At 39.4% G+C, this 26,653-nt stretch overlaps 1 protein-coding gene across 3 annotated transcripts in view; it reads right to left on the reverse strand.

Moving 5' to 3' along the window:
• Positions 1-26,653, reverse strand: part of LOC121375510 (transient receptor potential cation channel subfamily V member 3-like) — a 70,033-nt gene that overhangs the window by 30,576 nt on the left and 12,804 nt on the right. For 2 of the 3 annotated variants that reach the window (XM_041502998.1, XM_041502999.1), the window contains exons 4-10: positions 20,811-21,124; positions 19,700-19,850; positions 13,944-14,111; positions 11,708-11,817; positions 8,056-8,143; positions 7,173-7,204; positions 5,657-5,748 (exon numbers count right to left, since the gene is read on the reverse strand). In XM_041502998.1, the coding sequence (XP_041358932.1) occupies positions 5,657-5,748; positions 7,173-7,204; positions 8,056-8,143; positions 11,708-11,817; positions 13,944-14,111; positions 19,700-19,850; positions 20,811-21,124 (955 nt within the window). Of the gene's footprint in view, positions 1-1,927; positions 2,020-5,656; positions 5,749-7,172; positions 7,205-8,055; positions 8,144-11,707; positions 11,818-13,943; positions 14,112-19,699; positions 19,851-20,810; positions 21,125-26,653 lie in introns of all 3 variants that reach the window. The other variant, XM_041502996.1, reaches the window with a different exon arrangement.

Here is a 26,653-nt window from a genome sequence, read left to right on the forward strand (position 1 = left end):
GTATTTTAAGATGTTGTGAAATATTTGAGATTGTAAGAAATATTGTTGACATGAATGTTGACATTCAAGTAAATTTATGGGATTTTCTTAAATTAAGCACTTCCCAAAAGAAGTTCACGGGCTTAAAAACATGAAATTACACCTTATTTTAGTCAAAATAAAAAAAAGAATTAATTAAAAACTAGGAATCTCTCATGGGTTACAAAGAATGATATCATATTTACTGTTAAAAAATGGGAAAGGTTTTGTAACAGTACTGTCATAGTTGCAAATATCACATTTCATTATTTTTACATTTGTGATTTAAAAAACCCTGCAAATTAATCAATATCACATAAGTTTTGAAGAATTTACTCAATACAACAATTGTAATGTACTTTCAGTGGCTTCCCCAAACATTTTAAGCTAAAACATAAATTACAGAGGAAATGCACGTCACATATATCCATCAGAACAATCGTCCATCAGAACAATTATCGTCCATCAGAAGAATCGTCCATTCAGTACATACTGACAGTCATAGTCATAGGTGTGGGAAGCACCCCCCACCACCACCACCTTCTCCTCACCAACTAGAAGGCTGAGATGGCTAGAATATGCATCCTTCCCCACCCCCACCAGTTGAAAAGAAAATTAAGAACATCCCCCATTTCCTAAATGAAGATGCCTAAGATATTTAAACATATTTTAGACACACCTAATTGTTATTGATCAATACATACTCACCTGCACTTCTTTTATTAGAGGGTGAATATTTGTCAGTTTCTTACTTTAAGGCCATAGCCTAATTTTCAATACCAAGGATTAAATACAAAAACCCTTGACACATTTGTCAACTGTAGCTGAAGATAATTATGGCCATGATGTTTTAATGAAAGAATTACTCCTACAGTTTAACTCTAAACAGAATGTTTATGATATGGTGGTGGGTAATTTAAAAAAATACACATTAAGATCCATAATTTTTGTATGGATAAAATTTCACATTAATATTAAAATAGGAGGAAAAACAGTTGACCTAATTTTAAAAAAAAAGCTAAAGAATTAACAAAATGTATTAAAACAGGAATCATATAACTGTCACTATGTCATTAATAATGTACTCTATTTAAACCAAACATTTTGAGTGGTTACAAAATGATTTTACTACCAAAATTATTAAAATGAAAAACTATTACACTACTGTGAACTGCATTAAAAATCATGTCTTTGTGTGGAGTATGGCCACATATAATATTTAGGTCTACACTGCTGCAGCATTTTATACAAGGCAGTAAGAAACACACATTCCTGATAGTATAGCAGAATAAATATTAGAATATTAAACTGAGAACCCTATGTTGAAAGACCATTACAAATTGTCATAATGTCATCAGAAGCAATAAGCTCATTAGCCTGATTCAGTTTACAAATTATTTCAATTGGCTAAATTCAGTTTATCTTTAATTTGCATATTAACTGAAAATACAGAGTTACTACTAACATGCAACAAACACAAATATTCTAAACAAAACAAAAACATCTTAAATGCAATGTAAATAGTATTAGATAGCAGTTAATAATAAACAACAGTTACATATTAAAAGACTATACATGTTAAATACTGGAATTAAAATGAAATAAGTATTACGTATAGATTTAAATAAAATATTTAATAGGTTAATACTCTGAGCAAGATCCAATACATTTTTACTAAAAGGCACAAAATATTAATTACACAAACATGAACACATAAATAAAAAGTGCAATTTGACACACACACAAAAAATAAAAACAAAATAAAAATAAATAAATAAGAATATTTATTAACATTGATACTTATGATTATAAACAATTATGAACAATGTGTTATTTATCAAGACGTTCAAAATCATCTGTGAATTAAGAAGCAATTAGGACACTGTTGAAATAAGACCGTTAGACTAACCTGCCAAATGCCTTCCACTGTACGTCCAACAACTTAACAAAAACCAGGTTCATTACGAGCTCGTACTGCCTGTAGGCCACCGCGACCTGCAGCTGAAGCAAGGGAGATAATTCTAACAGTCAGGCAGGGTAACTTCAACCAGAGGATTTTCTACTTTAGATACGGAATTGCCTTTTTTAATAATCAGTTTTGATGCTAATAAAGATATTACTTGTATCCGAGATACACAATTAAAATACACCTGTGACATCTCAGTATTGTCTCAACGCTCCATTATTTTTTAGGACTGGAGAGATGAAACCCTACTTAATTAACCAACCAAAATCACTTGTGTTAAACTGATACTAACATAGGGCCTGTTGACATAAAGTTATTATTTAGTGGTGTATTTTAAGTAGGGGAATATCCTCGTAACTCGCCATTCCTGAAAAACAATGGGACTCGGGCCTAGCAGGACTTGTTTCCATTATTTGTCAGGAATGGAGAGTTACTCGGACATTCCCCTATACGTAATACATTAATACTAAAACAATAATTAAATTAACATTGTTGCACAGCCATCAATCCAATCACTTGCTTCATGTAACATCAAGGAATGTTCTATGACCACAAATGTCAAGGAAATCTCTCATTTGCTGAATGATATATTTACCAACATTGAGAACACTATGCCCTCTGGAAATGGTATATATTTAATGCTATTTCACATTTTTATCAAATGTAAAATAAACATACTTTTTCATATCTTAATGGGTTTACAAGAAACTGCCGTAGCTAAGTTTCTTTTGTTTAACAACACCACTAGAGCACATTGATTTATTAATCATTGGCTATTGGATGTCAAACATTTGGTAATTTTGATATATAGTCTTTTATATGCACCATCCCATAGACAGAATAGCACATACCACAGCCTTTGATATACCAGTCGTGGTGCATTGGCTTGAATGAGAATAGCCCAGTGGGCCCACTGATGCGGGTTGATCCCACACTGACCATGCATCAAGTGAGCGCTTTATCACTGTGCTACGTCCTGCCTAGTGCCGTAGCAATGTAAATTATGCTTACATACCGCATAATGTAACAGTGACCAATTCCTGGACGTAATGTAACAGTGGTACAAGAATATTAAACACTCATGCTTTAAAGTAATCTAAGAAAGACAAAGGCCAACAGTTATTGCTCATGCTTGCTTTGCTCTTTAAGAATTAGCTGTAAAGAGCTCCTAATACCAAACCTTTGTCTAAAGTCTACCTCTTCTACAACTGCTCTACTATATTATTATGTACACACCACCGTTAGAACTGTAGGCCTATACAGTGTATGTTAATGATTTCTGTGCAAGTTTTCACAACAGATCATGACATGCCACAAATGTGATTACATCTTCTGTACCTATACATGTTATAACAACAGGTAGAGTAAGTTCACAGGCAGGTGAGTGCAACCTAAAATGAGAATTTATTAATTAATTTATTAATTAGACACAGCTGTTTCTCAAACCAGTCCTCAAACAGTAAATCACAGGGGCATGTATTGTCTAAGATCTAGTAAATGATAAATCAAATAAATACTGATAAATGTGAGCATTTAAAAAACTCATTTATTTGTCTGAAATAAAATATTGTATAGTTTAATGTTTTTATAGACCCGACCAAATAACATGGACAATCAATTACTCCTACCCCACAGCTGATGAATGACAGTTGTGAATATTTAAAAATAACATGGACAATCAATTACTCCTACCCCACAGCTGATGAATGACAGTTGTAAATATTTAAAAATAACATGGACAATCAATTACTCCTACCCCACAGCTGATGAATGACAGTTGTGAATATTTAAAAATAACATGGACAATCAATTACTCCTACCCCACAGCTGATGAATGACAGTTGTGAATATTTAAAAATAACATGGACGATCAATTACTCCTACCCCACAGCTGATGAATGACAGTTGTGAATATTTAAAAATGAAGTTAAAGTTATTGTGATATTCCTAGAGCTGAACGTTTCAGTAGTTTTGAGGTGAAGTACATGTATTATGTTTGTACTTACTTTGGGCACGATTATTTTGAACATATACATTTCAGACACAATGTTTATTGCCTTCACTTTGGTTCACCCTAAAACTCCAAATGAGTGTTATTAAATTAAAGTCCTATTCTCAGCAACTGATCATCGTGGTGTGACGGTCAAACCAAGGGCTTTATGGCTGATGGTTGCTGGTTTACAATCCATCTCACTAACCAATGTCCTGGACAGACAACCCAGATATATCACTAACCATCAAGACCATCCTGGACAGACAACCCAGGTGTTTCACTAACCATGAACCCCATCCTGGACAGACAACCCAGATGTATCACTAACCATCAACCCCATCCTGGACAGACAACCCAGATGTATCACTAACCATCAACCCCATCCTGGACAGACAACCCAGATATATCACTAACCATCAACCCCATCCTGGACAGACAACCCAGGTGTTTCACTAACCATCAACCCCATCCTGGGCAGATAACCCAGGTGTTTCACTAACCATGAACCCCATAATGGACAGACAACCCAGGTGTTTCACTAACCATAAACCCCATCCTGGACAGACAACCCAGGTGTTTCACTAACCATCAACCAATCTTGGACAGACAACCCATGTGTTTCACTAACCATCAACCCCATCCTGGATAGACAACCCAGATATATCACCAACCATGAACACCATCCTGGAGAGACAACCCAGATGTTTCACCAACCATGAACACCATCCTGGACAGACAACCCAGATGTTTCACCAACCATGAACACCACCCTGGACAGACAACTCAGGTTTTTCACTAACCATCAACCCCATCCTGGACAGACAACCCAGGTGTTTCACTAACCATCAACCCCATCCTGGACAGACAACCCAGGCGTTTCACTAACCATCAACCCCATCCTGGACAGACAACCCAGGTGTTTCACCTCAACTCAAGTGGATAATAATATGGTCTTATAGGTGAATGTTTTTAGTAGCTGCAGTAAGAAAATAGTTTGTGAGTTTTAGGCAGTAAAATCATTTTAATATTAGGCTACATAATCTATATATTTTTAATTTCTCAACTTATTAAATGCAGTTTTAAAACCAAAGTTAAGTAAAGTAGCTAAATGTCATTTCTGAGAAAACTAACTTTAGTATTCCAGTATTTGGATATTAACAAGAAAAAAAAAAGTTAGCATTTAAAAAATGAAATGAAAAATAATTTTACAGTTATGTTGTTATGTTCCCATTAAAAGTAAACTTAATGCGATAAAATGAGTTGCATTTATATGGTATCTGATTTAATGTAAATACATATTAGTAAGAGAAATAAAAGAAATGTTTTGTTAATCTAAACAAGTATAAATAACTATTAAAATTATATTAAGCAAAATGTCTTCCAAAATATATTTTAATAGTTTTTTCTCTAATGTTAGCAATAACAAACTATTATTTTATAGTTTGTTATTGCTAACATTAGAGAAAAAACTATTAAAATATATTTTGGAAGACATACAATTTAATTTCTAGAAAACTGCAATAATAAAATTAAAATTAATAAATATATTATTTATTATTTCAATCAAAAGATGCTAGCCAACTACAACACAATTAAGCCACCAAACCGATTAAATGTTATGATTACTGTGTTGGTTAAATACAGCCGTCACCTCACAATAGCCAACAACAACAACGTACAATCCAAACTTTTTCCACATGATTTCTATTAAACGCTGGACTGTCTCATTCATGAGAAGCTGGAATTGTTTCTGTGTCACAATCGTATGAAGCTGGGAAAGTAAGTAGTTCTCAAAATATTAAATCTTGGAGGCAACATCTGTAAACATTTTTCGTGCCAACTTCATGGAATTGTTAATGTGAAATATAAAGAGGCCCAACAGAAGAGAAAGACCTTGATATAATCGGCCTATAATTAGTCAATCCAAAAACCATATATGTTGATGATAAATAAAAACTGTTTAAACCAAATATATAAAAACAATTACGAAAACCTCAGTTATCATGAACAATCATAGAGTTTAAAGCTGGAGAGATCAAAGTATGCATTGCCCCCCACCCCAGTTCAAAGGTGATCTAAACATGTATTTGATGAATTTTGTTTTCTCACTCGGACAGTTCACCAGAATGTAGCTCATAATTTTCCATGTTATTAGGAAGTGTTTTAATACGACCAGAATTAATGATAAACATTAGTGTTTTATAACAGTAGTTTGTGATTGATACTGAGGGTAGGGTTCAGGACTATTTGAATTAATGATAAACATTAGTGTTTTATAACAGTAGTTTGTGATTGATATTGAGGGTAGGGTTCAGGACTATTTGAATTAATGATAAACATTAGTGTTTTATAACAGTAGTTTGTGATTGATACTGAGGGTAGGGTTCAGGACTATTTGAATTAATGATAAACATTAGTGTTTTATAACAGTAGTTTGTGATTGATACTGAGGGTAGGGTTCAGGACTATTTGAATTAATGATAAACATTAGTGTTTTATAACAGTAGTTTGTGATTGATATTGAGGGTAGGGTTCAAGACACTTTGAATGGGGCTGTGGTAGGACCCATATACTTAAAAAAACTGTAATTTTATTTTGCGAATAAGCATACACCTGAATGAAATGTTATTCATAACAATAAAACACGAGTTCTATTTAAATTTGAATGTAAATTTAAGTGACCTCAGCCACAACTAGTGCCACATGTATACATGTGATAAACTGGTGATAAATACGTATATATCAAATATGTATACATAATTAACTTTCTGTTAGAGTCATTACAATAAAACGTCATCTCATTGGTCCAGCCATAGCAACAGGAGTTTGTTCATTTCTCAATTAATGTAAACATTACGTCGTCAGGGAATGTCATACCTGATGACATCATTTTATATGGGTAATTTGTCTTACTGAGCATTATTGTTTTAACCTAAAAAATAATTCAAAATAAAATATGAACTTTTAATGTTATTATTAGTATTTAATTATAAGTATTGTCCGTTATTTCTTTTATGTTCATCTGGGTATGAAAAAAAATAAATCAACAAACTTATGTGAGAATAGCTTCACTGAGTCACAGTTTGCGGATGATTGTTTTTGTTCATACCCAGATGAACGTAAAAGAAATAAGAGAAATCCTTAAATGTATAACAATTATTAAATGACCGGAAGGGTCATAACATGAATACTTACCGGGGTTTGACTTTTGCCTTCTGGATCTTTATCTACAAAACAGCAAAAGCAATTATCAAATGTAAAAGAAGTATGTAGGCCCACATTATTATATGTTAAACAATAAACCACCTTGTTTAAAACCAATCAAAATGATGATACAAACAATGCTCAATATCTGAAAAACTCATTTTCATATCACCTAAGTTCAAGGGCCATAATTCAAACTTGATCTGTAACAGCACATGAAAAAACTATACACAAAATTGCAGCTAAATATCTCTAGGCAATGTGAACCCCCCCCCCCCGAAAACTATGTGTGATAGATGGACGGACAGACAGACAGGACTGAGATGAAACCTATTGTCCCCTCCGATTGGACTGGTAGGGACTGATAACAGCAAGCTTTGTCTGAATTCCTGTTTCTGGTCCTTGTATTAAACAAACACTTGTCTAAAGAGACCATTGACAGAACTTACCAATATCCGTACTGACAGAACTTACCAATATCCGTACTGACAGAACTTACCAATATCCGTACTGACAGTACTTACCTATATCAGTACTGACAGAACTTATCAATATCCGTACTGACAGAACTTACCAATATCAGTACTGACAGTACTTACCAATATCAGTACTGACAGAACTTACCAATATCCGTACTGACAGAACTTACCAATATCAGTACTGACAGAACTTACCAATATCCGTACTGACATAACTTATCAATATCCGTACTGACAGAACTTACCAATATCAGTACTGACAGTACTTACAAATATCAGTACTGACAGAACTTACCAATATCCGTACTGACAGAACTTACCAATATCAGTACTGACAGTACTTACCAATATCAGTACTGACAGAACTTACCAATATCAGTACTGATAGAACTTACCAATATCCTGGACAAGAAGGTTCAGGTAAAAATGTTGTTCTCTCTTTGGACGGTTTGTTGTTCGAAACTGATTCAGAGCTTCACTTGCCTGCAAATAGATTGTCAAATTACACTCAAATACATATTGACTGTCAAATTACACTCAAATACATATTGACTGTCAAATTACACTCAAATACATATTGACTGTCAAATTACACTCAAATACATACCGACTGTTAAATTACACTCAAATACATATTTATTGTTAAATTATACTCGAATATATATTGTCTGTTAAATTACACTAAAATACAAATAGCCAACATCCACAGATGTGACACAAGACTTAGTACACTTTTGTTATACAAAGGCTAACTGTTCATAATGGACACTTTCAATGAAGTCAGTATTCAGTAGTTACGGTAAAAAAAAAAAAATCTTAAGCAAGGCATCTGAAATCCAAATCAACTATAATATAAATGGCACTTTCTATAATAAACAATTGCCATAGAGGTACGTGAGATATATGCTTCCAATACACAAATTTATTACACACCAGTGTAAGATATTGCTCATGTCATAACAATCACTCAGTATCCAACAAGTGTAATATTGGCATGACGGGAGTGTGATGTAGATCACTTGCTGACCCAATTCATAGAAAAATAATGTGTAGTAGGTCTCGACATCTGCTTATTTCTGCATTGCGGCTTGTTTGCAGTTGGTTTGTAATAAATAAAATACTAAACTGGCTTGCCTGTCATACCATTTTTATGAAACTTTCATTCGTCAGATACCAAAACTGTTCACATATTTCATAAAAATGGTATGACAGGCAAGCTTGTTTAGTATTCTATATACAGTCAAACCTGTATATAACGGTCACCCAAGGGACTTGACAAAAGTGGCCGTTATAGAGAGGTGACCCTTATATACAGGTTCAAAATTAGAACACATATATTAAAACATATCACAACTGTCATAAAAAAAGAAGATACACGTGTTATAAATAAGGTTTTTTTTTATTACATGAGACTGTCCATGTCAATACAACACAATACAATGATAGTACACAAATAACACACCTATTTTGTTTATTCACTTTATAAAGAAGTCACCAATTTTGGATTGCTTCCCATAGCATTCCACTCGCATCGAAGACACATGTTCTTCTATATCCATGGTAGCGCTTAGAATGTCACACCTGCCATGAAATAGAGCAAACTCTTTCAAGTAACTCACATACTTCTCTGCTTCTATTATTGAACACACCTTTTGTTTCCTACTTTCAATCTCGCCTTTATCACTCCCATCATCATTTTCGTCACTATCATCACTTTGGCCCAATTCATTGCTATCCATTTCTTTCAAAAGAACCGATGCAGGTCTAGCCCAATCAACAACAGACTTGTCACACGTCTTGACGTGTGTATCACAGTCAGCAACTTCATGTAATGGTAACCCAAACAATTCCTTTGACTTGGCTATGTTGGACAGGCGTACATCGTCGTCACCGTCGTCCTCATCGTTGTTGTCTCCGTTTGATGTATTCTCTTCGACAGACTGAAATCCACACCTTTCAAAACACCTTTTAATTGTTGAAGATTCCACTTCTTTCCAGGAACTGTGAATCCAATAAATGGCCTGGAGGACGTTAATATCTTTTAACAACTGTGTGCCACATTTGCTTTCATCTTGTTCCATGGCAGAAATAACATGCTGCAGTTGACCCTTGCGGTATTTGAGTTTCATGGTCTGAATGATTCCATGGTCCATTGGCTGGGATTTGGAAGTTGTATTGGGAGGAAGAAAAGCAAGTTTAACATTAGAAAGTTCTACTGTTGGGTGGGAAGGCGCATTATCAACAAACAGGAGCACTTTTCTACTCTGACGTCTCATTTTTCGGTTGAATTTTTCTATCCACCACTGAAACAAAGCACTGTTCATCAAAGCCTTTTTGTTACTTGTGTATATCACAGGTAGAGCCTCGGGCGTTATTTTCTTAAAACAACGTGGCTTTTTACATTTCCCTATTACAAGAGCCGGAAGCTTCTCCCCTGTCATACTGGCACACAACGCAACGGTCAGTCTCTCTTTGGATCGCTTCCCACCGGCACATTCCTCTCCTTTAACTTTGAACGTACTCTTTGTTGTATCTCTGTAGAAAAGGCCTGTCTCATCCATGTTGAAGATGTCCTGTGGTGTGTATCTCTCGCACACGGTCGAAAGCTTTGCCTTCCAGTCAATAATAGTAGCGTCATTGACATCACCTCTCTCGCCACTCATAGTGCCCATAACAATGTTATGTCGGTGTTTAAACGAGTCCAGCCACCCATTTGACGCCTTGAATGACGCAACACTCAAATCTTCGGCAAATTTAAGTGCTTTCTCTTTAATCAACGGCCCACTCAAATTTATCCTTCTAGATGTCGCATTTTTAAACCAGTCCCACACTAGCTTGTTTATGTCATCATTGACTGTTGCTTTCTTCTGCTTTTTTCTTTCGGCTCAAATATTAGTGTCAAAATTGGCCAGAACATCAGCTTTTCTTTTTAAAATTGAATTAATCTGAGAAAGCCCTACACCAAAATGATCGGCGATCTTTCTCACACTTAAATTGCCTTTCTCAGATTTGTTGATAACGTCGATTCTCTGTTCTAACGTTAAAGCAGTACGATTTGTCGGTGGCATTTTGCATGCAGATGTATTCGTTAATACATTTCGCAAACACTGACATTGACTTTCAGAATATATTTTGTTTAATTGAAGGTTATTACCCATGTGGCATGTTTAACTCATGTGTTTGTTTCATATCACCGCTAATCCTTCAGTGGAGTATGACTGTTGATTACAGCTGAATAAGATCATGAGTCATTAAATAATCCTAACATGGGACATCTTTACTGACCGCCGCCTTCAGCAATTCATGTTTATTTACCAATCATGTCTAGCTAGAAACAATCAGACACCTAACTTAATACTTCATTTGTTTTGTTTCTTGAGAATGAATAGCGTGATCATACATACAGATTACATTATGTACAGCCAATGGGAAGTCGTCTACTGTTCAGTGTCACAGAAGTCACTGAGGGTCCATTTGTTTTTCAATTACGATCAGAGAATTACAATGGAACTTTACACTGACGGAAAATAAACCCAAAGCTACAGACATGGCCATATAAATGCATTTAATTTATAATTTTTAAGATGATTCAAAAAGTAAAGACATAACCAGGGTTAAAAAAACCAAAAAAACCCCGTCTTCACGACGATCATCTTGTGACCGTTATAGCAGGTTCAACCTGTGATTTTGGGTGAAAAACAGTGGCTGCTGGCCGTTATGGACAGGTGACCGTTATGTGCAGGTCAAATAAAGAAGGAAATGCATTGGGGGGGATTTATAGTGGCCATTATAGGCAGGTTACCATTATATACAGGTGACCGTTAGACCAAGTTCGACTGTATATGCATTGCCTCTCTATATAGACATCATATTTGCTACAAGACACATTTGGACAAGAGAAGTGGAACTGTGCCAGAACATCAACAAACAGCTTGCTCTAAATGTACATGTTAAATTATTTCCAATCCAATCCAAAACAGGTGACATTCTGTACGTGTCTGGTCGAAGACCTAGTTGACATAGTTTGATTAAACTGACAGCACGTACCACTGGAGCCATCTTGGTAATCATCCAGGTTATGGCCTTCCTCCCAGAGTTGTCGCTTACTCCAACAGGTGCCTGTAGGTCGAGCAGCAGTCGCGCTGTCTCACTGCGATCTGACAAGAAAATACATGGAAAACCACTGTTATTTCATACACTGGAGTCAAACTACACGGGGTACCACAGCTCTGGACACGTAGTGGGTGGTGGTCAAACTACACGGGCTGCCACAGCTCTAAACACGTAATGGGTGGTGGTCGTACTACACGGGCTGTCACAGCTCTGGACACGCAGTGGGTGGTGGTCAAACTACACGGGCTGTCACAGTTCTGGACACGCAATGGGTGGTGGTCAAACTACATGGGCTGACACAGCTCTGGACACATAGTGGCTGGTGGTCAAACTACACGGGCTGTCACAGCTCTGGACACGCAGTGGGTGGTGGTCAAACTACACAGGCTGTCACAGTTCTGGACATGCAATGGGTGGTGGTCAAACTACACGGGCTGACACAGCTCTGGACACATAGTGGGTGGTGGTCAAACTACACGGGCTGTCACAGCTCTGGACACATAGTTGGTGGTGGTTAAACTACATGGGCTGCCACAGCTCTGGACACGTAGTGGGTGGTGGTCAAACTACACAGGCTGCCACAGCTCTGGACACGTAGTGGGTGGTGGTCATACTACACGGGCTGCCACAGCTCTGGACACGTAGTGGGTGGTGGTCATACTACACAGGCTGCCACAACTCTGGACACGTAGTGGGTGGTGGTCAAACTACACGGGCTGCCACAGCTCTGGACACGTAGTGGGTGGTGGTCAAACTACACGGGCTGCCACAGCTCTGGACACGTAGGGGGTGGTGGTCAAACTACACGGGCTGCCACAGCTCTGGACACGTAGGGGGTGGTGGTCAAACTACACGGGCTGCCACAGCTCTAGTGGGTGGTGGTCAAACTACACGGGCTGTCACAGCTCTAAACAGGTAATGGGTGGTGGTCAAACTACACGGGCTCCAACAGCTCTAAACAGGTAGTGGGTGGTGGTCAAACTACACAGGCTGCCACAGCTCTGGACACGTAATGGGTGGTGGTCAAACTACACGGGCTGCCATATACTGGCCATATACTGCCGTTCACCAGCATAAAACTGAAAATATCAGTGTAAGCTCATCCCGTATTTGAGAGACACACACATAAACTGACTTACAGAACAATGAGTTTCTCTCTTAACCTATGTTCTCAATGTGCATGTCCAGAGTCTAGTTATTCAAACTTTGATGGGTCTAACAGTTGTCCTGAGTCTAGTTATTCAAACTTTGATGGGTCTAACAGTTGTCCAGAGTCTAGTTATTCAAACTTTGATGGGTCTAACAGTTGTCCTGAGTCTAGTTATTCAAACTTTGATGGGTCTAACAGTTGTCCTGAGTCTAGTTATTCAAACTTTGATGGGTCTAACAGTTGTCCTGAGTCTAGTTATTCAAACTTTGATGGGTCTAACAGTTGTCCAGAGTCTAGTTATTCAAACTTTGATGGGTCTAACAGTTGTCCTGAGTCTAGTTATTCAAACTTTGATGGGTCTAACAGTTGTCCTGAGTCTAGTTATTCAAACTTTGATGGGTCTAACAGTTGTCCAGAGTCTAGTTATTCAAACTTTGATGGGTCTAACAGTTGTCCAGAGTCTAGTTATTCAAACTTTGATGGGTCTAACAGTTGTCCTGAGTCTAGTTATTCAAACTTTGATGGGTCTAACAGTTGTCCAGAGTCTAGTTATTCAAACTTTGATGGGTCTAACAGTTGTCCAGAGTCTAGTTATTCAAACTTTGATGGGTCTAACAGTTGTCCTGAGTATGGTTGTTTAACCGGAGCATTATAAATTCTTGGGGCAGGATGTAGCCCAGAGATATAATAGGGTTATAGCATTTATTACCCTCAGTGAATCAGTCATGTTTTTCCATTTCCCAAGAAATACCTCACCACAGGTACATGAAAGGCTGTGGTATGAGCTGTCCTGTCTATGCAAAATTGTATATAAAACATCAATTGTTACTATGAAGAGTAGCTTAAGCCAGTTTTCGTCCTTTCCCTCCTTCCATCTCTGTCTCCCTCCCTCCCTCCCTCCCTCCCTCTCTCTCTCTCTCTCTCTCTCTCTCTCTCTCTCTCTCTCTCTCTCTCTCTCTCTCTCTCTCTCTCTCTCTCTCTCTCTCTCTCTCTCTCTCAGTTAAAGAGTTTAAAGTATACCAAGTTCAGCTGCCACGTGGATGGGTGTGCGTCCCTTGTGGTCGCGGACCGTCTTGTACTGACAGCCCTTCTTGATGAGTGCCTTCAGAGACCTGCAGGCATCCGTCTTGGCCGCATAGTGCACAGGGGTCTGACCCTCCCCCTCCATCGTCAATGCCTCCTTGTCCGCTGAAACAAAACAACACAGCGGGCAGTGTACAGCTTGTAACAGCTACCGGAGACCTAGGGTATTTATATTGAAGATACTGACAGATGGAGAAACAAAACACAGCAAGCAGTGTACAGTTTTTAACAGCTATCGGAGATCTAGGGTATTTATACTGAAGATGTACTGACAAATGGAGAAACAAAACACAGCGGGCAGTGTACAGCTTGTAAGAGCTACCAGATATCTAGGGTATTTATATTGAAGATGTACTGACTGATGGAGAAACAAAACAACACAGCGGGCAGTGTACAGTTTTTAACAGCTACCGGAGACCTAGGGTATTTATATTGAAAATACTGACAGATGGAGAAACAAAACAACATAGTAGGCACTGTACAGTTTTTAACAGCTACCGGAGACCTAGGGTATTTATTTCGAAGATGCTATCAGAGATCTAGGGTATTTATTTCGAAGATGCTATCGGAGATCTAGGGTATTTATTTCGAAGATGCTACCGGAGACCTAGGGTATTTATTTCGAAGATGCTATCGGAGATCTAGGGTATTTATTTCGAAGATGCTACCGGAGATCTAGGGTATTTATTTCGAAGATGCTATCGGAGATCTAGGGTATTTATTTCGAAGATGCTACCGGAGACCTAGGGTATTTATTTCGAAGATGCTACCGGAGATCTAGGGTATTTATTTCGAAGATGCTACCGGAGACCTAGGGTATTTCTTTCGAAGATGCTACCGGAGACCTAGGGTATTTCTTTCGAAGATGCTACCGGAGACCAAGGGTATTTATTTCGAAGATGCTACCGGAGACCTAGGGTATTTCTTTCGAAGATGCTACCGGAGACCTAGGGTATTTCTTTCGAAGATGCTACCGGAGACCAAGGGTATTTATTTCGAAGATGCTACCGGAGACCTAGGGTATTTATTTCGAAGATGCTACCGGAGACCTAGGGTATTTATTTCGAAGATGCTACCGGAGATCTAGGGTATTTATTTCGAAGATGCTACCGGAGACCTAGGGTATTTATTTCGAAGATGCTACCGGAGACCTAGGGTATTTATTTCGAAGATGCTATCGGAGATCTAGGGTATTTATTTCGAAGATGCTACCGGAGACCTAGGGTATTTATTTCGAAGATGCTATCGGAGATCTAGGGTATTTATTTCGAAGATGCTATCGGAGATCTAGGGTATTTATTTCGAAGATGCTACCGGAGACCTAGGGTATTTATTTCGAAGATGCTATCGGAGATCTAGGGTATTTATTTCGAAGATGCTACCGGAGATCTAGGGTATTTATTTCGAAGATGCTATCGGAGATCTAGGGTATTTATTTCGAAGATGCTACCGGAGACCTAGGGTATTTATTTCGAAGATGCTACCGGAGATCTAGGGTATTTATTTCGAAGATGCTACCGGAGACCTAGGGTATTTCTTTCGAAGATGCTACCGGAGACCAAGGGTATTTATTTCGAAGATGCTACCGGAGACCTAGGGTATTTATTCCGAAGATGCTACCGGAGACCTAGGGTATTTATTTCGAAGATGCTATCAGAGATCTAGGGTATTTATTTCGAAGATGCTATCGGAGATCTAGGGTATTTATTTCGAAGATGCTACCGGAGACCTAGGGTATTTATTTCGAAGATGCTATCGGAGATCTAGGGTATTTATTTCGAAGATGCTACCGGAGATCTAGGGTATTTATTTCGAAGATGCTATCGGAGATCTAGGGTATTTATTTCGAAGATGCTACCGGAGACCTAGGGTATTTATTTCGAAGATGCTACCGGAGATCTAGGGTATTTATTTCGAAGATGCTACCGGAGACCTAGGGTATTTCTTTCGAAGATGCTACCGGAGACCTAGGGTATTTCTTTCGAAGATGCTACCGGAGACCAAGGGTATTTATTTCGAAGATGCTACCGGAGACCTAGGGTATTTATTTCGAAGATGCTACCGGAGACCTAGGGTATTTCTTTCGAAGATGCTACCGGAGACCAAGGGTATTTATTTCGAAGATGCTACCGGAGACCAAGGGTATTTATTTCGAAGATGCTACCGGAGACCTAGGGTATTTATTTCGAAGATGCTACCGGAGACCAAGGGTATTTATTTCGAAGATGCTACCGGAGACCTAGGGTATTTCTTTCGAAGATGCTACCGGAGACCAAGGGTATTTATTTCGAAGATGCTACCGGAGACCAAGGGTATTTATTTCGAAGATGCTACCGGAGATCTAGGGTATTTATTTCGAAGATGCTACCGGAGACCTAGGGTATTTATTTCGAAGATGCTATCGGAGATCTAGGGTATTTATTTCGAAGATGCTACCGGAGATCTAGGGTATTTATTTCGAAGATGCTATCGGAGATCTAGGGTATTTATTTCGAAGATGCTACCGGAGACCTAGGGTATTTATTTCGAAGATGCTACCGGAGATCTAGGGTATTTATTTCGAAGATGCTACCGGAGACCTAGGGTATTTCTTTCGAAGATGCTACCGGAGACCTAGGGTATTTCTTTCGAAGATGCTACCGGAGACCAAGGGTATTTATTTCGAAGATGCTACCGGAGACCTAGGGTATTTATTTCGAAGATGCTACCGGAGACCTAGGGTATTTCTTTCGAAGATGCTACCGGAGACCAAGGGTATTTATTTCGAAGATGCTACCGGAGACCAAGGGTATTTATTTCGAAGATGCTACCGGAGACCTAGGGTATTTATTTCGAAGATGCTACCGGAGATCTAGGGTATTTATTTCGAAGATGCTATCGGAGACCTAGGGTATTTATTTCGAAGATGCTACCGGAGACCTAGGGTATTTATTTCGAAGATGTACTGACAGATGGTTTAGTTTAAACTGCACACATGAAAATGACAATGTACAAAAAATAATGAAAACATTTATGAGTCGTGAAGAGTAAAGCTCTTCATCAGTGAACAAGAACAAGTAAGAGTATTTAACTGTCACCAAAATCAAACATTTTGAAAACATAAAGAGAGTATTCCATCCCTGAAACTGACTGACTTGATGGTATGCACGGTGTTTATGTCATCTGCTTTATGGTTAGCACCTACAGGGTTTTGTTGCATCTCCCTCCCTGAGTCAAACCCAATTGTAAGCACCACAATCAAGGTCATAATATCTGTCTATGCTAATGTGCATATAAGACTGTGGAAGCAGCTAAATAGGGAATACTACATGAGTGGCTGTTACATTCCATTTACTTTATGACTTGTTTCAAAATGTATCTAACGAGGAAAGCAAGTTGGATAACTTTCTAAATAATGAGTTGTAGGATGAATGTATCTAACGAACATAAAATTTAATGTGGTATTCTATTTCTTACATATCCTCAAAAACAAGGTTTAAAATAAAACTAAACGTCTTTTCCAATAAAAACCTTAAAAGTTTTAATTACTGGCAAATTGTGTTCAATTAATTTAACTGATTACTTAAAATTTATTTCATTTATATATTTGTTTAAATTTATATTTATTTTATTTTTATTTACTTTTTATAAAAAAAAGTTATTATTATTTTATATTTTTAATTTATTTTGTTATTATAATTTTATTCTATTCTATATACTACTCAAAAGAATTTAAGGGTCAGACGATATTTTCGACATTATTTTCTGAATGTCGATTATATTAGCTAGACCATAATGTCACGCATGGTATTGTTCCATTTTGACGAAAGTGGGTCTAAGCAACCCATAAATGAATTAAAATCCACTGTCATTGACACTGTCGACTAGTTCTAATGGCGAAAACATGCTTACATTTGCACGTAAATTAGGGCGAAAGCGAAAGGTCTGCTAAGTGCCCATATCTTTCTTTTTCACAAAGCGCTTCATTTGCACACTTTGCATGTGTATTCCATGTTCCCAATGCTGAATTTCCGTATAATTGGAGCTTGCGTTCGTGTACGGTGCACACTCCAAATTCGACAATGGTACGACTTCAACGGAGTATCGAAGATCGAGGAAGGGCTATTGCTTGGCTTCAGGATGGCAATACACAAAGAAATGTTGCTCTGAGACTTGGTGTCAGTCAGAGTGTCGTTGGTCGACTGTGGCAACGGTACCAAGCAACGAATTCTGTTCGAAATCGTCCACGTTCGGGAAGACCCCGAAGCACTACAAATAGAGAGGACCGCTACATCACCAATATGGCTCTACGTCAACGCACAACCTCTGCACGCCGATTACGTGACAATCTGCGGACTGCGACTGGAACTCGAGTGTCTGATCAAACCATACGCAATCGTCTGAGAGCCAATAATCTACCCTGCCGTCGCCAGGCTGTTCGACCACCACTCCTACCACGTCACAGAACGGCCAGACGTCACTGGTGCATGCTTCATCTGCGGTGGCAATGTGTTCAGTGGGGTCGAGTGATGTTCAATGATGAGTCCAGGTTTAGTCTCCAGTTCAACGACGGTCGGGTTAGTGTCTACAGACGTCTTGGGGAGCGCTTCGCTGACATTAACGTTAGACAACATCACCGGTTTGGTGGTGGCAGCGTCATGGTGTGGGGGGGGCATCTCTATCCACCACAGGACCCCCCTCTATGTGGTGGATGGCAATCTGAATGGAATCCGCTATATGAATGAGATTATCCGGCCGTTGGTTCTCCCAGGCCTTCAGCAGATTGGCGGCGGGGCAGTTCTGCAGGATGACAATGCCAGACCCCACCGCGCCAGGGTGGTAACGGACTTTCTCAGACAACACGGTATCGCCAGGATGGATTGGCCAGCATATTCGCCTGACTTTGCCCCAATAGAGAACGCCTGGGACAAATTAGGCAGGAGAGTTCGGGATAACCATGCCCCTCCGGCCAACCTTCATGATCTGGGTCAACTTCTTATGGCAGAGTGGCAGGCCATTCCCCAAGAGTTCTTCAGACATCTGATCAACAGCATGAGGCAACGATGTGTCGAGTGTATTCGCGCCAGGGGTGGATTCACACACTATTAAACGAATGTTCTAATGTGTAAAATCCATGTTTGACAACCTTCAACTTTGACAGCATGTCATGTGACTTTCTTGTATACAGTGATGTTTATTTGTGGTTTTTTGTAAATATGGAACAATAAATAAAAAATTTGGTGTAGTTTACATTATCAATCTAATACACTCTGAAACTTATTTGGTTATCAATTTTTGACCCTTAAATTCTTTTGAGTAGTATAGTATCTCTTTATTTTGGAATGTTGGGGACTTGGAACGAGTAATTACTTCAGCAATCCTTTTCCACACATGACTGTTCCAACTTTTATTTTCCGCCAATAAGAGTAAATCAAAATGACAGCACACTTTTTAAAATATCACTGTCAGATTTCTTTCATGAATTCAAAGTGAAGATATAGACAAAGTAAGTATTTTTTTATCTCCATAAGCTCAAAATGGATTACTGTACACGATTAGGGTCGGGAAATTAATTATTTTGATCAAAAGTTTGTTCTGAGGAATTCTGCTCGGAATGGCCACCTTTTTGCTAATGGCCATTTGCATTCCCAAGACAAACCTTGCAGTGCTTGTGCTCGAGGTTTATCTTGATGAATTAAGAAAGTATGATGTACCTTTGTTTTCAATGAGCAGGTTCACCATTTCTGGGTAGTCGACGGCAGCAGCAACATGGAGAGGAGTTCGACCATAGAAGTCTGGTTGGTTGATGTTAGCCCCGTGTTCTAGCAGATACCTGCCCACATCAACATGCCAGGTCCGAGCAACCTGACAAAACATACAACAAGAACAATATAACGTTAGCCCGTGTTCTAGCAAATACCTGCCCAGATCAACATGCCAGGTCCGAGCAACCTGACAAAACATACAACAAGAACAATATAACGTTAGCACAGTGTTATAACATCAACATGCCAGATCCAAACAACCTGACAAAACATACAACAAGAACAATATAACGTTAGCACCGTGTTATAACATCAACATGCCAGATCCAAACAACCTGACAAAACATACAACAAGAACAATATAACGTTAGCACAGTGTTATAACATCAACATGCCAGATCCAAACAACCTGACAAAACATACAACAAGAACAATATAACGTTAGCACCGTGTTATAACATCAACATGCCAGATCCAAGCAACCTAAGCAATCTGACAGTGACCTTACCTCGTCTAGCACAGTGACCTCACCTCATCTAGCACAGTCTGGCCACCAATACAAGTTAACTAATGATCAGACCCATCTAACAGTGACTTCACCTCATGTAGCACAGTGACCTCACCTCGTGTAGCACAGTCTGGCCACCAATACAAGTTAACTAATGATCAGACCCATCTGACAGTGACCTCACCTCGTGTAGCACAGTGACCTCACCTCGTGTAGCACAGTGACCTCACCTCATGTAGCACAGTGACCTCACCTCGTGTAGCACAGTTTGGCCACCAATACAAGTTAACTAATGATCAGACCCATCTGACAGTGACCTCACCTCGTGTAGCACAGTGACCTCACCTCGTGTAGCACAGTCTGGCCACCAATACAAGTTAACTAATGATCAGACCCATCTGACAGTGACCTCACCTCGTGTAGCACAGTGACCTCACCTCGTGTAGCACAGTCTGGCCACCAATACAAGTTAACTAATGATCAGACCCATCTAACAATGACCTCACCTCGTCTAGCACAGTGACCTCACCTCGTGTAGCACAGTGACCTCACCTCGTGTAGCACAGTCTGGCCGTACTTGTCCGTACAGTTTACATTGGCTCCGCTCCGTATCAGCGTGTCGACGAACTCCAGATTAATGGTCTCGTTCTCATCACACGATTGGCCGAGCTTGGCGAAGTACTGGATCAGGGCCTGGTTGCTGGCCACACACATCTTCTGATCTCGCAGACCCTTGGACGAACTCGCCTTCAGGTTGGTGTGAGGGTTGACGAAGTCGTCATGGATGTCTGCCAGTCCAGACTGAGGCAGTTTCTCCTTCTCCTTCAAATCACGGGACAGGTGATCTTCTTCCTCATGGATAACAGCTGTCATGGCAACACAATTAGTGTCAAAATTATTGCAAAGTAATTTACATGAAATAACTAATGCATTTAGTTAACATATTAAGGGGTTATTTTTGCTTCTTTTAAATAGAAACTTGCACAAATATGATTCTTAAAGATGTATTTTTATCATGCAATGCTGTACGTTAGTACAATATGCATGGCTGTCATAATGTAAATGATGGAATAATTTATGTATAGTCTATCAAGTGATATCAAATTGGACACAATCAGGTCAAGAAAAATTTCTTATTCAAATGCCATCTGATTTTACTTTAATGAATGTATCATGTTTGTTGACAAAAGCATCAACAAAAAAGGTGGGACAACTTTTATAAATATTTACAGCCACATTACTTGATGGTGAAAAGAGATACATATTTATAAAGTTTTGTAAAGATAATCTTTTATAAAATTTTTATGATGTTTAACAATAGACATATAACAGATGGAAACACTCTTCACTGATCCTTTTAATGAAGCCATGCAATTTACAACGTGTTCTTTCTATGAATCACATATAAAATAAGTGTAAAAATAAAACAAAACATGCAGGCAAATAAAAAATGTTTTTAGAAAGGCCTCAAAAAGATTTTTTTTAAACAATTTTTATTGGTTACTTTCATTAGATATTACTCATTTATGACAGGAACATAAGACCCAAAGGGCCATAACTCTATTAAGACAGCCCTAGTCCTAAGACTTTAATAATACACTATTATAATTATTATCAGAAGAGGGGTTGACAGCATCTATGTGTTTGTAGATCTAGGATTTTGAGGAGGGGTTCACAGCATCTATGCGTCTTTGTAGATCTAGGATTTTGAGGAGGGGTTGACAGCATCTATGTGTGTTTGTAGATCTAGGATTTTGAGGAGGGGTTCACAGGGGTTGACAGCATCTATGTGTGTTTGTAGATCTAGGATTTTGAGAAGGGGTTCACAGGGGTTGACAGCATCTATGTGTGTTTGTAGATCTAGGATTTTGAGGGGGAGGGGTTCACAGCATCTGTGTGTGTTTGTAGATCTAGGATTTTGAGGAGGGGTTCACAGCATCTATGTGTGTTTGTAGATCTAGGATTTTGAGGAGGAGGGGTTGACAGCATCTATGTGTTTGTAGATCTAGGATTTTGAGGAGGGGTTGAAAGCATCTATGTGTTTGTAGATCTAGGATATTGAGGAGGGGATTCACAGCATCTATGTGTGTTTGTAGATCTAGGATTTTGAGGAGGAGGGGTTGACAGCATCTATGTGTTTGTAGATCTAGGATTTTGAGGAGGGGTTGAAAGCATCTATGTGTTTGTAGATCTAGGATTTTGAGGAGGGGTTCACAGGGGTTGACAGCATCTATGTGTGTTTGTAGATCAAGGATTTTGAGGAGGGGTTCGCAGGGGTTGACAGCATCTATGTGTGTTTGTAGATCTAGGATTTTGAGGAGGAGGGGTTGACAGCATCTATGTGTGTTTGTAGATCTAGGATTTTGAGGAGGGGTTCACAGCATCTATGTGTGTTTGTAGTACTAGGATTTTGAGATGGGGGTTCACAGCATCTATATGTGTTTGTAGATCTAGGATTTTGAGGAGGGGTTGACAGCATCTGTGTGTCTGTAGATCTACGATTTTGAGGAGGGGTTCACAGCATCTATGTGTGTTTGTAGATCTAGGATTTTGAGGAGGGGTTCACAGGGGTTGACAGCATCTATGTGTGTTTGTAGATCTAGGATTTTGAGGGGGAGGGGTTCACAGCATCTATGTGTGTTTGTAGATCTAGGATTTTGAGGAGGGGTTCACAGCATCTATGTGTGTTTGTAGATCTAGGATTTTGAGGAGGGGTTGACAGCATCTATGTGTGTTTGTAGATCTAGGATTTTGAGGAGGGGTTCACAGCATCTATGTGTGTTTGTAGTACTAGGATTTTGAGGAGGGGGTTCACAGCATCTATGTGTGTTTGTAGATCTAGGATTTTGAGGAGGGGTTCACAGGGGTTAACAGCATCTATGTGTGTTTGTAGATCTAGGATTTTGAGGAGGGATTGACAGCATCTATATGTGTCTGTAGATCTAGGATTTTGAGGAGGGGTTCACAGCATCTATGTGTGTCTGTAGATCTAGGATTTTGAGGAGGGGTTCACAACATCTATGTGTGTTTGTAGATCTAGGATTTTGAGGAGGGGTTGACAGCATCTATGTGTGTTTATAGATCTAGGAATTTGAGGAGTGGTTCACAGGGGTTGACAGCATCTATGTGTGTTTGTAGATCTAGGATTTTGAGGAGGGGGTTGACAGCATCTATGTGTGTTTGTAGATCTAGGATTTTGAGGAGGAGGAGTTAACAGCATTTATGTGTGTTTGTAGATCTAGGATTTTGAGGAGGGGTTGACAGCATCTATATGTGTTTGTAGATCTAGGATTTTGAGGAGGGGTTGACAGCATCTATGTGTGTTTGTAGATCTAGGATTTTGAGGAGGGGTTAACAGCATCTATGTGTGTCTGTAGATCTAGGATTTTGAGGAGGAGGAGTTAACAGCATCTGTGTGTGTCTGTAGATCTAGGATTTTGAGGAGGGGTTGACAGCATCTATGTGTGTTTGTAGATCTAGGATTTTGAGGAGGGGTTCACAGCATCTGTGTGTGTCTGTAGATCTAGGATTTTGAGGAGGAGGGGTTGACAGCATCTATGTGTGTCTGTAGATCTAGGATTTTGAGGAGGAGGGGTTGACAGCATCTATGTGTGTTTGTAGATCTAGGAGTTTGAGGAGGGGTTAACAGCATCTATGTGTGTCTGTAGATCTAGGATTTTGAGGAAGGGTTGACAGCATCTGTGTGTGTCTGTAGATCTAGGATTTTGAGGAGGGGTTGACAGCATCTATGTGTGTTTGTAGATCTAGGATTTTGAGGAGGAGGGGTTGACAGCATCTATGTGTGTTTGTAGATCTAGGATTTTGAGGAGGGGTTCACAGCATCTATGTGTGTTTGTAGTACTAGGATTTTGAGATGGGGGTTCACAGCATCTATGTGTGTTTGTAGATCTAGGATTTTGAGGAGGGGTTGACAGCATCTATGTGTGTCTGTAGATCTAGGATTTTGAGGAGGGGTTCACAGCATCTATGTGTGTTTGTAGATCTAGGATTTTGAGGAGGGGTTGACAGCATCTGTGTGTGTTTGTAGATCTAGGATTTTGAGGAGGGGTTGACAGCATCTATGTGTGTTTGTAGATCTAGGATTTTGAGGACGGGTTCACAGGGGTTGACAGCATCTATGTGTTTGTAGATCTAGGATTTTGAGGAGGGGTTCACAGGGGTTGACAGCATCTATGTGTGTTTGTAGATCTAGGATTTTGAGGAGGGGTTCACAGGGGTTGACAGCATCTATGTGTGTTTGTAGATCTAGGATTTTGAGGGGGAGGGGTTCACAGCATCTATGTGTGTTTGTAGATCTAGGATTTTGAGGAGGGGATTCACAGCATCTATGTGTGTTTGTAGATCTAGGATTTTGAGGAGGAGGGGTTGACAGCATCTATGTGTTTGTAGATCTAGGATTTTGAGGAGGAGGGGTTGAAAGCATCTATGTGTTTGTAGATCTAGGATTTTGAGGAGGGGATTCACAGCATCTATGTGTGTTTGTAGATCTAGGATTTTGAGGAGGGGTTCACAGGGGTTGACAGCATCTATGTGTGTTTGTAGATCAAGGATTTTGAGGAGGGGTTCACAGGGGTTGACAGCATCTATGTGTGTTTGTAGATCTAGGATTTTGAGGAGGGGTTGACAGCATCTATGTGTGTTTGTAGATCTAGGATTCTGAGGAGGGGTTCACAGCATCTATGTGTGTTTGTAGTACTAGGATTTTGAGGAGGGGGTTCACAGCATCTATGTGTGTTTGTAGATCTAGGATTTTGTAGATCTAGGATTTTGAGGAGGGGTTGACAGCATCTATATGTGTCTGTAGATCTAGGATTTTGAGGAGGGGTTCACAGCATCTATGTGTGTTTGTAGATCTAGGATTTTGAGGAGGGGTTGACAGCATCTGTGTGTGTGTTTGTAGATCTAGGATTTTGAGGAGGGGTTCACAGCATCTATGTGTGTTTGTAGATCTAGGATTTTGAGGAGGGGTTGACAGCATCTATGTGTGTTTATAGATCTAGGAATTTGAGGAGTGGTTCACAGGGGTTGACAGCATCTATGTGTGTTTGTAGATCTAGGATTTTGAGGAGGGGGTTGACAGCATCTATGTGTGTTTGTAGATCTAGGATTTTGAGGAGGGGTTGACAGCATCTATATGTGTTTGTAGATCTAGGATTTTGAGGAGGGGTTGACAGCATCTATGTGTGTTTGTAGATCTAGGATTTTGAGGAGGGGTTAACAGCATCTATGTGTGTCTGTAGATCTAGGATTTTGAGGAGGAGGAGGAGTTAACAGCATCTGTGTGTGTCTGTAGATCTAGGATTTTGAGGAGGGGTTGACAGCATCTATGTGTGTTTGTAGATCTAGGATTTTGAGGAGGGGTTCACAGCATCTGTGTGTGTCTGTAGATCTAGGATTTTGAGGAGGAGGGGTTGACAGCATCTATGTGTGTTTGTAGATCTAGGATTTTGAGGAGGGGTTAACAGCATCTATGTGTGTCTGTAGATCTAGGATTTTGAGGAGGAGGAGTTAACAGCATCTGTGTGTGTCTGTAGATCTAGGATTTTGAGGAGGGGTTGACAGCATCTATGTGTGTTTGTAGATCTAGGATTTTGAGGAGGGGTTCACAGCATCTGTGTGTGTCTGTAGATCTAGGATTTTGAGGAGGAGGGGTTGACAGCATCTATGTGTGTTTGTAGATCTAGGAGTTTGAGGAGGGGTTAACAGCATCTATGTGTGTCTGTAGATCTAGGATTTTGAGGAAGGGTTGACAGCATCTGTGTGTGTCTGTAGATCTAGGATTTTGAGGAGGGGTTCACAGCATCTATGTGTGTTTGCAGATCTAGGATTTTGAGGAGGAGGGGTTCACAGCATATATGTGCGTTTGTAGATCTAGGATTTTGAGGAGGGGTTCACAGGGGTTGACAGCATCTATGTGTGTTTGTAGATCTAGGATTTTGAGGAGGGGTTCACAGGGGTTGACAGCATCTATGTGTGTTTGTAGATCTAGGATTTTGAGGGGGAGGGGTTCACAGCATCTATGTGTGTTTGTAGATCTAGGATTTTGAGGAGGAGGGGTTGACAGCATCTATGTGTTTGTAGATCTAGGATTTTGAGGAGGAGGGGTTGAAAGCATCTATGTGTTTGTAGATCTAGGATTTTGAGGAGGGGATTCACAGCATCTATGTGTGTTTGTAGATCTAGGATTTTGAGGAGGGGTTCGCAGGCGTTGACAGCATCTATGTGTGTTTGTAGATCTAGGATTTTGAGGAGGGGTTTGCAGGGGTTGACAGCATATATGTGTGTTTGTAGATCTAGGATTTTGAGGAGGAGGGGTTGACAGCATCTATGTGTGTTTGTAGATCTAGGATTTTGAGGAGGGGTTCACAGCATCT

This window comes from Gigantopelta aegis, chromosome 6 (genome assembly GCF_016097555.1).
Source record: "Gigantopelta aegis isolate Gae_Host chromosome 6, Gae_host_genome, whole genome shotgun sequence".
Taxonomy (NCBI): domain Eukaryota; kingdom Metazoa; phylum Mollusca; class Gastropoda; order Neomphalida; family Peltospiridae; genus Gigantopelta; species Gigantopelta aegis.